At 51.6% G+C, this 12551-nt stretch overlaps 1 protein-coding gene across 2 annotated transcripts in view; it reads right to left on the bottom strand.

The window, feature by feature from the left end:
- Positions 1 to 9466, bottom strand: part of LOC119971809 (polypeptide N-acetylgalactosaminyltransferase 18-like) — a 400070-nt gene extending 390604 nt beyond the window's left edge. Inside the window, exon 1 of one of the 2 annotated variants that reach the window (XM_038807980.1) lies at positions 8806 to 9466. In XM_038807980.1, the coding sequence (XP_038663908.1) occupies positions 8806 to 9043 (238 nt within the window). In that variant the 5' untranslated portion in view covers positions 9044 to 9466. The remainder of the gene's footprint in view (positions 1 to 8805) is intronic. The other variant, XM_038807981.1, reaches the window with a different exon arrangement.
- Between the last annotated feature and the right edge of the window lie 3085 nt (positions 9467 to 12551).

Genomic DNA, 12551 nt, shown 5'->3' with positions numbered 1-12551 from the left:
GATTAAGGGTTACGGTGTTCGGGCCGGAAAGTGGAGCTGAGTCCACAAAAGATCAGCCATGATCTCATTGAACGGCGGAGCAGGCTCGAGGGGCCAGATGGCCTACTCCTGCTCCTAGTTCCTATGTTCTGTTCTTATTGCATAAATCTAACGTAAAAACAGAAGTCCTTGAAATACTCAGCAGATCTGGCAGTATCTGTGGTGAGAGAGAAATGGGGGGTATTTTATGGAGTCTGTAAGAACAGGAAACATGGCACATGGGGTGACTGAATTTGTTGAGATGCAGAGATAAGTATATTGGTGGCATGTCAAGTCTCATTGTTTCTTCACGTGTGATGAATGTAAGAAATTGTTACATATTATATTTTGTGGCAGAAATGTTGGGTCTGATCTAACCAAATTGCAACAAAGTCCTGTGGCGAGCACATTTACCAGGGTGTTTCCCGGTGCTCACAGTGCAGAGAAATACCACATTATCTATAATATAATAATCTTTATTGTCACAAGTAGACTTACATTAACGCTGCAATGAAGTAACTGTGAAAATCCCCGAGTCACCATACTCCGGCGCCTGTTCCGATACATGGTAGGAGAATTCAGAATGTTCAATTCACCTAATAGCACGTCTTTCGGGACTTGTGGGAGGAAACCAGAGCACTCGGAGGAAACCGACGCAGACACGGGGGAGAACATGCAAACTCCGCACAGACGGTGCGGTGACCCAAGCTGGAAATCGAACCTGGGACCCTGGTGCTGTGAAGCAGCAGTGCTGACCACAGTACTCCCGTAATTGTAAATCTATTTCTTTGATGTTAATGTGGTTAATCTATATTTAAATTAAAGTTTGTTTTAACATAAAAGATACTAATTAGTTACAGTAATCGCACCTGGGGTGAATTATCCTTTCTCCACAGTTTCACAAATTTCAAGTTGTTTGGGGTTTCTCGTCTGGTACCCCAACAAAAATTGGGGTCTGGTCTGGTATCCTAACACATAAGAAGGAAATGTCCCTCATCTCCCAGTACCCATGATGCATGTCAATCTTGAGACATGCCAGTACATTTCTGACTAAACTAGTCAATAAACAAATGATGAATCATGCAGTGAAGCAAATATAATGTGAGATATTAATAAGTGAAATTTACATTTGATAACAGCCTTGCCAGCTTTGTGTTCTCAATAAGCCTTATGTTAATTGAAATGGAGTTGGGCAACAAAGTTGTGGCCATGATGAAGAAACCCTGGGCGCAATTCTCCCAAAGGGAGACTAAGTGCCGACGCCGAAGTGAAAACCGAAGTGTTTCACTCCGGTGCGGAGGCCGCTCCTCACCCCCTATTCTCCCACCCCCAGGGGGCTAGGAGCGGCGCCGCGTCAATTTCGCACGCCGGGCCTTGGCGCCGCATCAAAGCGGCGCCGCATAAATGACGCGGCCAGCGGCGCTTAAATGACATCACCCGCGCATGCGCAGGTTGGCTGGTGCCAACCCGTGCATGCGCGGTTGCCGGCCTCCCCGCGGGCACCCTGCAAGACATGGAGGATTGATCTTGCGGGGCGGCGGAGGAAAAAGAGTGCATCCTGTAGAGACGCCGGCCTGCCAATCGGTGGGCACCGATCGCGGGCCAGACCCCTACTGAGCAACCCCTGGTGCTCGATCCTCCCTCCTCCCCCACCACAGGCTGCACACGCAGCGTTCACGCGCTGTTGAGGCTGGCAGTGACCAGGTGTGGTTGGCGCCGGCGTGAACCCGTCGGATTGGGCAGGCCGCTCGGCCCATTCGGGCCGGAGAATCGCCGCTCGCCTGTTAGAAACGGCGAGCGCCGATTCTCCGAGCGGCCTGTCTGAAACACGGCACGCCGTTTTGGGGGGGGATGGGAGAATCGCGTGCGGGTGCCAGGGCGGTGTGGCAGGAATCGCCCGGCGAGGGGGTCGGAGAATCGCGCCCCCTGTTTCACCAGCAGGCTCTTTTAAAACTCACCCGTACTTGCTGCATTGTCAGCTCATGGTGGGTTTGACCTCTGAGCAACTTTCCCGCTGTGCGATCTGGTACATTTCAAATTAGAATTTTAATCGCGTGGGGACCAGCAATAAGCAAGAGAGCAGAAGTGGCACGCAGTTTCTGTGTCGCCGTTGGGAACAGTGATGACGTAGTTGGTATCGTCACTGGAGTAGTTATCCAGAGACCCAAGGTAATGCTCTGGCGGCCTGGGTTTGAATCCCATCACAGCAGAAGGTGAATTTGAGTTCAATAAAAATAATCTGGAATTAAAAGTCTAATGATGGCCATGAAATGATTGCCGATTGTTGTAGAAATCTACCGGGTTCACTAATTTCCTTTCCGGAAGGAAATCTGCTGTGTTCCCCTGGTTTGGCTTACATGTGACACCAGATCCACAGCAATGTGGTTGACTCTTAACTGTCCCTGACATGGCCTAGCAAGTCACTCAGTCATGGGCGATCAGGCCGGGATGGATGATAAATGTTAGCCAAGATAGCAATGCCCATGAATTATTCTTTTTAAAAAGCTGTGCCACAGATAAAATTCTGCCCACAGAGTTCAGTTTCTCCCTCTCCAGATGCTGCGCACCTGTTGACTATTTCCAGCATCTTCTGTTTCTATGAAGCACAGTTTCAATGTGTTCCTATCTATAGGAGAGCAAGCGAATCCCCTGTTAATGCTTACTTTCTGCATACAATTCAATACAATTAACATGCAACTAACAAGGCAATGATACAAGCTGAAATGTAAGACACTTTGAACAATGGCCAGTGGGCGGGAGAAACCTCTTCACACAGATCGGCGTGAGGCTGTGGGATTCACTTCCTGCGTCAGCAAAGGAGGCAGAAAATATGGGCCGGATTTTTGCATGTCTGTACTTCAGACTGATTTTTATAATTTTATAAAACGACCACAAAAGGCTACAAAACACTGGCCACCTGAGGATCACCTGTTTCAAGATAAAACAAAAAGAACCTTCCAGACTGATGCTGGCTCAGTGCTTTTCTTGAAACAAATTCAAAAGAGCGTTATTAATTGAATGGCCTTTCAAATACAAAGGCTACAGGCTGTCTCAAATTCTGATGATTGTGACATCCACGATACAGGATGTATATTTGACCTAACCACTCACGTATTTTTGGAAAAGGAGTTTAAATTTGTGCAAGTCACATGATGAGACAGCCATACCTTCTCGTTGCTTTTAAAAATATCAGATCCTGTTCTATAGACTGAATTCCACCGACACCAGTCATCCAAACAGTCAAGATAATAAACCGCAATACCTTGAAAGTGGGAGGACTGTTTCCCACCACCTCCCCCAAAACTGGTTCCAACTTCAACCAACCTCCTGGAAATTTGACTACAAGTCGCCTCGCATCTTACTAAAAATTCTCTACTTTACAAAAGCGTCACTCCAACCAAAGCATCAAGTTAATCCAAGAAACTACAGGACTGCAATGAAAGAGACAATGATAATTATCAGTTCAAACTTTTTGATTTTCCTTCATCTGTATCTAGTCTTTGCTTATGTATAAATGTGTCTGTGAGGCAGCTGAGTGAGTCATCATGTTTTAAATTCCAGGGCAAGTGTGCGATATATAAACTATTTTATTTTTAAACTCACTAAAATCTTTGCTTCTGTAATTAGTTAATTGAGATTCTCACCCTGAGGGTAAGAAAGTTCAGCCCTATGACACAAACATACTGAACATGACAGGCAGTAAAAGGAAACATCTAAATTTTGTCCATGAAAGTGGAATCGGGAGATTATGCCGACTTTAAAAATAGTGAGAGGGACCCAATTCTAGGATTTTCAACCTCATTCCAGGCACCAACAATTATGCCCTTGCACCTATTCTCAATGGCCACTGATATTCTCCATGCCAGCCTACGACACTTTCATACGAATTCACCCAGAATACACTGTGCAGAGCAAATGAACAGTATAGTAACAACAGCATGTGTGGAAAAGCTTAAAAAATAATAATTCATTCATAACTTTTTCCTGGGTCTTTGTAGATGTGCCTGTGTGAGAGGTGATGAAACACATGAGAAATTCTGAGTAGAACTCAGTAAGATGGTTGACGTCCCACTCCAGAAATGTGAGCGTAAAATCCAGCCTGCCACTCCAGCGCAGTACTGAGGGAGTGCTCCACTGTCAAAGATGCCATTTTTAAGATGAGACATTAACCGTTTGTGAAATTTGTAAATGTTGATGTTCAGAGAGGCTTGGGTGTATTTGTACAAGGACTAACAAAATTAGCATGCAGGTAGAACAAGCAATTAGGAAGACAAATGGCATGCTAGCCTTTATTACACAGGGGATTGGAGTATAAGAATGAAGAAATGTTGCTACAATTGTCAGGGCTCTGTTGAGACCACACATGGAGTGCTGTTCATAGTTTTGGACTCTATACTGAAAGACGGAACCAGCTCAAGGGGCCATAAGGCCCAGCCCAGCTCCTATTTCTTACATATTGAGCCATGTCTGACAGCAATAAAAACTGATTAAAACCCTTGTATCAGCCAACATTGCATACCCAAACAGCGAGAGTGGTCTGCAACCTCTAAACCTCTGAGGCTTCTTCCAGTCTATACTGAGGCCCTCAACAACCAGACACCTGCAAGATGAAATGTCTGGGATAAATAATATATAGTGAATCTACTTAACAACGTTAATCATTCTCTGCTACATCATCAATGGACTTTTCACCGCTGTAATACCTTTATCTTCTCCAGTTAAATCGATATTGTGATCAGTTTTCAAACTCCAAGCCCATTTACTCAGAGTTCAGATGCTGTTTATTATTAGTTCGCCCAGTGCACTCAAACAGATGTAGTGTGTAACCCTGTTTATGAAGAATTGGTTTTGTGTTTAATTCTATCCTATGGGATTCTATATCCTCCATCCTGGGGTGATTTAGACAGCCATTTGGAACCGTCCCTGGGCTACAATCACACTTTCTGCCTTGGGCGATATTCCCAAGGTCATTCATTCATTATCAAATTTCAGTCTGTGCCGGACTTTATCAATTCTGCCTTAAAAGAAACAACCCAATGTTCTTCATCAGAGTGATTTATAACTCATCACCCGCGTGGGACCGTTATTTCGACTGATGTCAACATTGGATAACAAAAAATGCCGAGGAGCTGAGGAAGGGGAGCAAAGGGGTCAGCATACTGCTTTGCCTTAATTGTTCCCCAATGCATCCAGGAGATGTTATCAAAAGGCTGCTCTGGAGGAACAACCAACTCACATATTTCATTTACCTACTGACTGGATCACCTAAGAATGGGACCTTAGGCATGAGAGGGGCAAGTTGATGGGGCATTGGGAGGACAGACTGATGGGGCATTGGGGGGACAGTCTGATGGGGCATTGGGGGACAGACTGATGGGGCATTGGGAGGACAGACTGATGGGGCATTGGGAGGACAGACTGATGGGGCATTGGGGTGACAGACTGATGGGCATTGGGGGAACAGACTGATGGGGCATTGGGGGGACAGATTGATGGGGCATTGGGGGGACAGATTGATGGGGCATTGGGGGGACAGATTGATGGGGCATTGGGGGGACAGATTGATGGGGCATTGGGGGGACAGATTGATGGGGCATTGGGGTGACAGATTGATGGAGCATTGGGAGGACAGACTGATGGGACATTGGGGGAACAGACTGATGGGGCATTGGGGGAACAGACTGATGGGGCATTGGGGGAACAGACTGATGGGGCATTGGGGTGACTGCCTGATGGGACATTGGGGGAACAGACTGATGGGGCATTGAGGGAACAGACTGATGGGGCATTGGGGGAATAGACTGATGGGGCATTGGGGGAACAGACTGATGGGGCATTGGGAGGACAGACTGATGGGGCATTGGGGTGACAGACTGATGGGGCATTGGGGGAACAGACTGATGGGGCATTGGGAGGACAGACTGATGGGGCATTGGGGTGACAGTCTGATGGGGCATTGGGGGAATAGACTGATGGGGCATTGGGGTGACAGACTGATGGGGCATTGGGGTGACAGACTGATGGGGCATTGGGAGGACAGACTGATGGGGCATTGGGGTGACAGACTGATGGGGCATTGGGGGACAGACTGATGGGGCATTGGGGGACAGACTGATGGGGCATTAGGAGGACAGACTGATGGGGTATTGGGAGGACAGACTGATGGGGCATTAGGAGGACAGACTGATGGGGCATTAGGAGGACAGACTGATGGGGTATTAGGAGGACAGACTGATGGGGCATTGGGTGGACAGACTGATGGGGTATTGGGGGACAGACTGATGGGGCATTAGGAGGACAGACTGATGGGGCATTAGGAGGACAGACTGATGGGGCATTAGGAGGACAGACTGATGGGGTATTAGGAGGACAGACTGATGGGGCATTGGGTGGACAGACTGATGGGGTATTGGGGGACAGACTGATGGGGCATTGGCAGGACAGACTGATGGGGCATTGGGGTGACAGACTGTTGGGGCATTGAGGTGACAGACTGATGGGGCATTAGGAGGACAGACTGATGGGGCATTGGGGGAACAGACTGATGGGGCATTGGGGGAACAGACTGATGGGGCATTGGGAGGACAGACTGATGGGGCATTGGCAGGACAGACTGATGGGGCATTGAGGTGACAGACTGTTGGGGCATTGAGGTGACAGACTGATGGGGCATTGGGAGGACAGGTTGATGGGGCATTGGGGTGACAGACTGTTGGGGCATTGGGGTGACAGACTGATGGGGCATTGGGGGAACAGACTGATGGGGCATTGGGGGGACAGATTGATGGGGCATTGGGGGGACAGACTGATGGGGCATTGGGGGGACAGACTGATGGGGCATTGGCGGAACAGACTAATGGGGCATTGGAGGGACAGACTGATGGGGCATTGGGAGGACAGACTGATGGGGCATTGGGGGGAACAGACTGATGGGGCATTGGGGGGAACAGACTGATGGGGCATTGGGGGGAACAGACTGATGGGGCATTGGGGGAACAGACTGGTGGGGCATTGGGGGAATAGACTGATGGGACATTTGGGGACAGACTGATGGGACATTGGGGGACAGACTGATGGGGCATTGGGGGAACAGACTGATGGGGCATTGGGAGGACAGACTGGTGGGGCATTGGGGTGACTGCCTGATGTGGCATTGGGGGAACAGACTGATGGCGCATTGGGAGGACAGACTGATGGCGCATTGAGGGAACAGACTGATGGGGCAATGGGAGGACAGATTGATGGGGCATTGGGGGGACAGACTGATGGGGCATTGGGGCAACAGACTGATGGGGCATTGGGGGAACAGACTGATGGGGCATTGGGAGGACAGATTGATGGGGCATTGGGGGAACAGACTGATGGGGCATTGGGGTGACAGACTGATGGGGCGTTGGGGGACAGACTGATGGGGCATTTGGGGGACAGACTGATGGGGCATTTGGGGGACAGACTGATGGGGCATTGGGAGGACAGACTGATGGGGCATTGGGGGAACAGACTGATGGGGCATTGGGGGAACAGACTGATGGGGCATTGGGAGGACAGACTGATGGGGCATTGGGGGAATAGACTGATGGGGCATTGGGGGAATAGACTGATGGGGCATTGGGGTGACAGACTGATGGGGCATTGGGAGAACAGACTGATGGGGCATTGGGGGAACAGACTGATGGGGCATTGGGAGGACAGACTGATGGGGCATTGGGGGAACAGACTGATGGGGCATTGGGGGAATAGACAGATGGGGCATTGGGGTGACAGACTGATGGGGCATTGGCAGGACAGACTGATGGGGCATTGAGGTGACAGACTGATGGGGCATTTGGGGGACAGACTGATGGGGCATTTGGGGGACAGACTGATGGGGCATTAGGAGGACAGACTGATGGGGCATTGGGTGGACAGACTGATGGGGTATTGGGGGACAGACTGATGGGGCATTGGCAGGACAGACTGATGGGGCATTGGGGTGACAGACTTTTGGGGCATTGAGGTGACAGACTGATGGGGCATTGGGAGGACAGACTGATGGGGCATTGGGATGACAGACTGATGGGGCATTGGGAGGACAGACTGATGGGGCATTGGGAGGACAGACTGATGGGGCATTGGGAGGACAGACTGATGGGGCATTGGGAGGACAGACTGATGGGGCATTGGGGGGACAGATTGATGGGGCATTGGGAGGACAGACTGATGGGGCATTGGGGCAACAGACTGATGGGGCATTGGGAGGACAGACTGATGGGGCATTGGGAGGACAGACTGATGGGGCATTGGGAGGACAGACTGATGGGGCATTGGGGCAACAGACTGATGGGGCATTGGGAGGACAGACTGATGGGGCATTGGGGGAACAGACTAATGGGGCATTGGGGGAACAGACTGATGAGGCATTGGGGGAACAGACTGATGAGGCATTGGGGGGACAGATTGATGGGGCATTGGGGGGACAGACTGATGGGGCATTGGGAGGACAGACTGATGGGGCATTGGGGGGACAGACTGATGGGGCATTGGGAGGACAGACATGATGGGGCATTGGGGGGACAGACTGATGGGGCATTAACCTATTCCAGGATTAAGAACACAACCTGTGTCTTTACGGAGTGCCTGGGGACCTTTATGTAAAGCAACAGAGTATTACAATTGTGAAACAAGGTCAGAGCCATATTGACATTTAACCTAAACATAGGGGTAGGAGAGTGGGACGGGGGGGGGGGGGGGGGGGTGGAGGAGGTTGGGTCCACAGACTCTGGGGTTGATGGAGCCGAATCTTCTTACCTTGTAAGTGTTGGTTCACAACGTTCTCTAGCCGATCCAACCTCTCCCTCAGCCTCACGTTCTCCTTCTTGTCCTCCTCCAGTTTAAGTTCAGGTAACGGCGGCTGCACTTTGATGGAGCCAGTGCCCTGGTAGTTGGTAACCCAGCCGACATAGATGAGGCAGAGGAGGTTGCTCACTCCGCTCAGGATTACACAAGTGGAGACCAAAGTTTTAGTTTTCCTGCCACAGTAACCCATGGCTAGCGGCAGTGTGGAGTAGGGAGCAGCCCCTCCCGCCCTGTCCCTCCCTGCCTCTCTCTCTCCTGGAGATTCTCAGGTCAATTTCGGCAACCAGGAGATTCCCAAATCAGCTGGAAACTGACGGGGGGACATGGCTGCAGCTCCGGGTGGGGGGGTTGTTTCACACTCTCAATCCTCGCTGGAGATTGGAAGCAGCCCAACTCGTGCTCTGCCCCTTTGTGGGGACGGGAGTTTGTGGGGGGAGTGGGTGTAAATTTACACCGAGACTCTATCCCCCCCCGCCAGACTCCATCACAGATCCGGGTCAGTGCCGGCAGATCCCAGAGCAGCCCAGACTCCAGCAGCAGCTCCGATTGAGTTCAGGGACTCGGAGCTGGGCTTGAAGCTGCTTCCCGCTGCTCCACACACAGGGTTATTTCTGGCTGGGTGGATGGTGCAGGATGCCGGCCCGGGGGGGGGGGGGGGGGGGGGGGGTTGCCTACACTTGCAGGCTGCAGCCCCTCGCGCTGGAAGGGGACAGAGTTTAACCAGCAGCGGCCCCGGGAGCAGAGGCTGAGTGCCCCGCTCTGATTGACGGGCACTGCCTCCAGGCTTCCCCCGCCTGTTCAACCGACTCCATCTGCGGTCTGACTGGGCCATTTACCCCGGGCCAGCCAAGCCCAGGTCAGCCTCACCATATCCACACTGGGGAGGGGCAGAAAGAGTCAGTGAGGGGATCAGAGTGAGGGTCTGAGAGTGATGGGAGTGAGGGTCTGAGAGTGATAGAAGTGAGGGTCTGAGAGTGATGGCAGTGAGGGTCTGAGTGATGGGAGTGAGGGGCTGAGAGTGATGGGATTGAGGGTCTGACAGTGATGAGAGTGAGGGTCTGAGAGTGATAGGAGTGAGGGTCTGAGAGTGATGGGAGTGAGGGTCTGAGAGTGATAGGAGTGAGGGTCCGAGAGTGATGGGAGTGAGGGTCTGAGAGTGATGGGAGTGAGGGTCTGAGAGTGATGGCAGTGAGGGTCTGAGTGATGGGAGCGAGGGGCTGAGAGTGATGGGATTGAGGGTCTGACAGTGATGAGAGTGAGGGTCTGAGAGTGATAGGAGTGAGGGTCTGAGAGTGATAGGAGTGAGGGTCTGAGAGTGATGGGAGTGAGGGTCTGAGAGTGATAGGAGTGAGGGTCCGAGAGTGAGGGTCTGAGAGTGATGGGAGTGAGGGTCTGAGAGTGATGGGAGTGAGGGTCTAAGAGTGATGGAAGTGAAGGTCTGAGAGTGATGGCAGTGAGGGTCTGAGTGATGGGAGTGAGGGGCTGAGAGTGATGGGATTGAGGGTCTGACAGTGATGAGAGTGAGGGTCTGAGAGTGATAGGAGTGAGGGTCTGAGAGTGATAGGAGTGAGGGTCTGAGAGTGATGGGAGTGAGGGTCTGAGAGTGATAGGAGTGAGGGTCCGAGAGTGAGGGTCTGAGAGTGATGGGAGTGAGGGTCTGAGAGTGATGGGAGTGAGGGTCTGAGAGTGATAGGAGTGAGGGTCCGAGAGTGATGGGAGTGAGGGTCTGAGAGTGATGGGAGTGAGGGTCTGAGAGTGATAGGAGTGAGGGTCCGAGAGTATTGGGAGTGAGGGTCTGAGAGTGATGGGAGTGAGGGTCTGAGAGTGATAGGAGTGAGGGTCCGAGAGTGATGGGAGTGAGGGTCTGAGTGTGAGGGGCTGACAGTGATGGGATTGAGGGTCTGACAGTGATGAAAGTGAGGGTCTCAGAGTCATGGAAGTGAGGGGATTAGAGTGATGGGGGTGAGGGTCTGAGAGTGATAGGAGTGAGGGTCTGAGAGTGATGGGAGTGAGGGTCTGAGAGTGATAGGAGTGAGGGTCCGAGAGTGATGGGAGTGAGGGTCTGAGAGTGATGGGAGTGAGGGTCTGAGAGTGATGGCAGTGAGGGTCTGAGTGATGGGAGTGAGGGGCTGAGAGTGATGGGATTGAGGGTCTGACAGTGATGAGAGTGAGGGTCTGAGAGTGATAGGAGTGAGGGTCTGAGAGTGATAGGAGTGAGGGTCTGAGAGTGATGGGAGTGAGGGTCTGAGAGTGATAGGAGTGAGGGTCCGAGAGTGAGGGTCTGAGAGTGATGGGAGTGAGGGTCTGAGAGTGATGGGAGTGAGGGTCTAAGAGTGATGGAAGTGAAGGTCTGAGAGTGATGGCAGTGAGGGTCTGAGTGATGGGAGTGAGGGGCTGAGAGTGATGGGATTGAGGGTCTGACAGTGATGAGAGTGAGGGACTGAGAGTGATAGGAGTGAGGGTCTGAGAGTGATAGGAGTGAGGGTCTGAGAGTGATGGGAGTGAGGGTCTGAGAGTGATAGGAGTGAGGGTCCGAGAGTGAGGGTCTGAGAGTGATGGGAGTGAGGGTCTGAGAGTGATGGGAGTGAGGGTCTGAGAGTGATAGGAGTGAGGGTCTGAGAGTGATGGGAGTGAGGGTCTGAGAGTGATGGGAGTGAGGGTCTGAGAGTGATAGGAGTGAGGGTCCGAGAGTATTGGGAGTGAGGGTCTGAGAGTGATGGGAGTGAGGGTCTGAGAGTGATAGGAGTGAGGGTCCGAGAGTGATGGGAGTGAGGGTCTGAGTGTGAGGGGCTGACAGTGATGGGATTGAGGGTCTGACAGTGATGAAAGTGAGGGTCTCAGAGTCATGGAAGTGAGGGGATTAGAGTGATGGGGGTGAGGGTCTGAGAGTGATAGGAGTGAGGGTCCGAGAGTGAGGGTCTGAGAGTGATGGGAGTGAGGGTCTGAGAGTGATGGGAGTGAGGGTCTGAGAGTGATGGGAGTGAGGGTCTGAGAGTGATGGGAGTGAGGGTCTGAGAGTGATGGGAGTGAAGGTCTGAGAGTGATGAGAGTGAGGGTCTGAGAATGAGGGAGTGAGGGGATTAGAGTGAGGGGATTAGAGTGATGGGAGTGAGGGGATCAGAGTGATGGGAGTGAGGGGATGAGAGTGATGGGCGTGTGGGGATTAGAATGATGGGAAAGAGGGGATTAGAGTGATGGGAGTGAGGGTCTGAGAGGGATGGGAATGAGGGGATGAGAGTGATGGGAGTGAGGGTCTGAGAGTAATGGGAGTGAGGGTCTGAGAGGGATGGGAGTGAGGGTCTGAGAGTGATAGGAGTAAAGGGATTAGAATGAGGGGAGTGATCGTCTCAGAGTGATGGTAGTGAGGGTCTGAGCATGATAGGAGTTAGGGAATTAGAGTGATGGGATTCAGGGGATTAGAGTGATGAGAGTGAGGGGATTAGTGTGTTGGGAGTGAGGGGATTAGAGAGCTGGTCATGAGGGGATTAGAGTGATGAAGTGAGGGGATTAGAGTGATGGAAGTGAGGGGATTAGAGTGATGTGTGTGAGGGTCTGAGAGTGATGGGAGTGAGGGGATTAGAGTGATGGTGTGAGGGTCTGAGAGTGATGTGAGTGAGGGGATTAGAGTGATGGGAGTGAGGGGATTAGAGTGATGGGAGTGAGGGTCTGAGAGGGATGGGAGTGAGGGGATGAGAGTG

The sequence above is a fragment of the Scyliorhinus canicula genome, chromosome 9 (genome assembly GCF_902713615.1).
Source record: "Scyliorhinus canicula chromosome 9, sScyCan1.1, whole genome shotgun sequence".
Lineage (NCBI taxonomy): Eukaryota > Metazoa > Chordata > Chondrichthyes > Carcharhiniformes > Scyliorhinidae > Scyliorhinus > Scyliorhinus canicula.
Note: the sequence above shows the minus strand (reverse complement) of the source record. Positions and strands in the feature narration are given on the sequence as shown.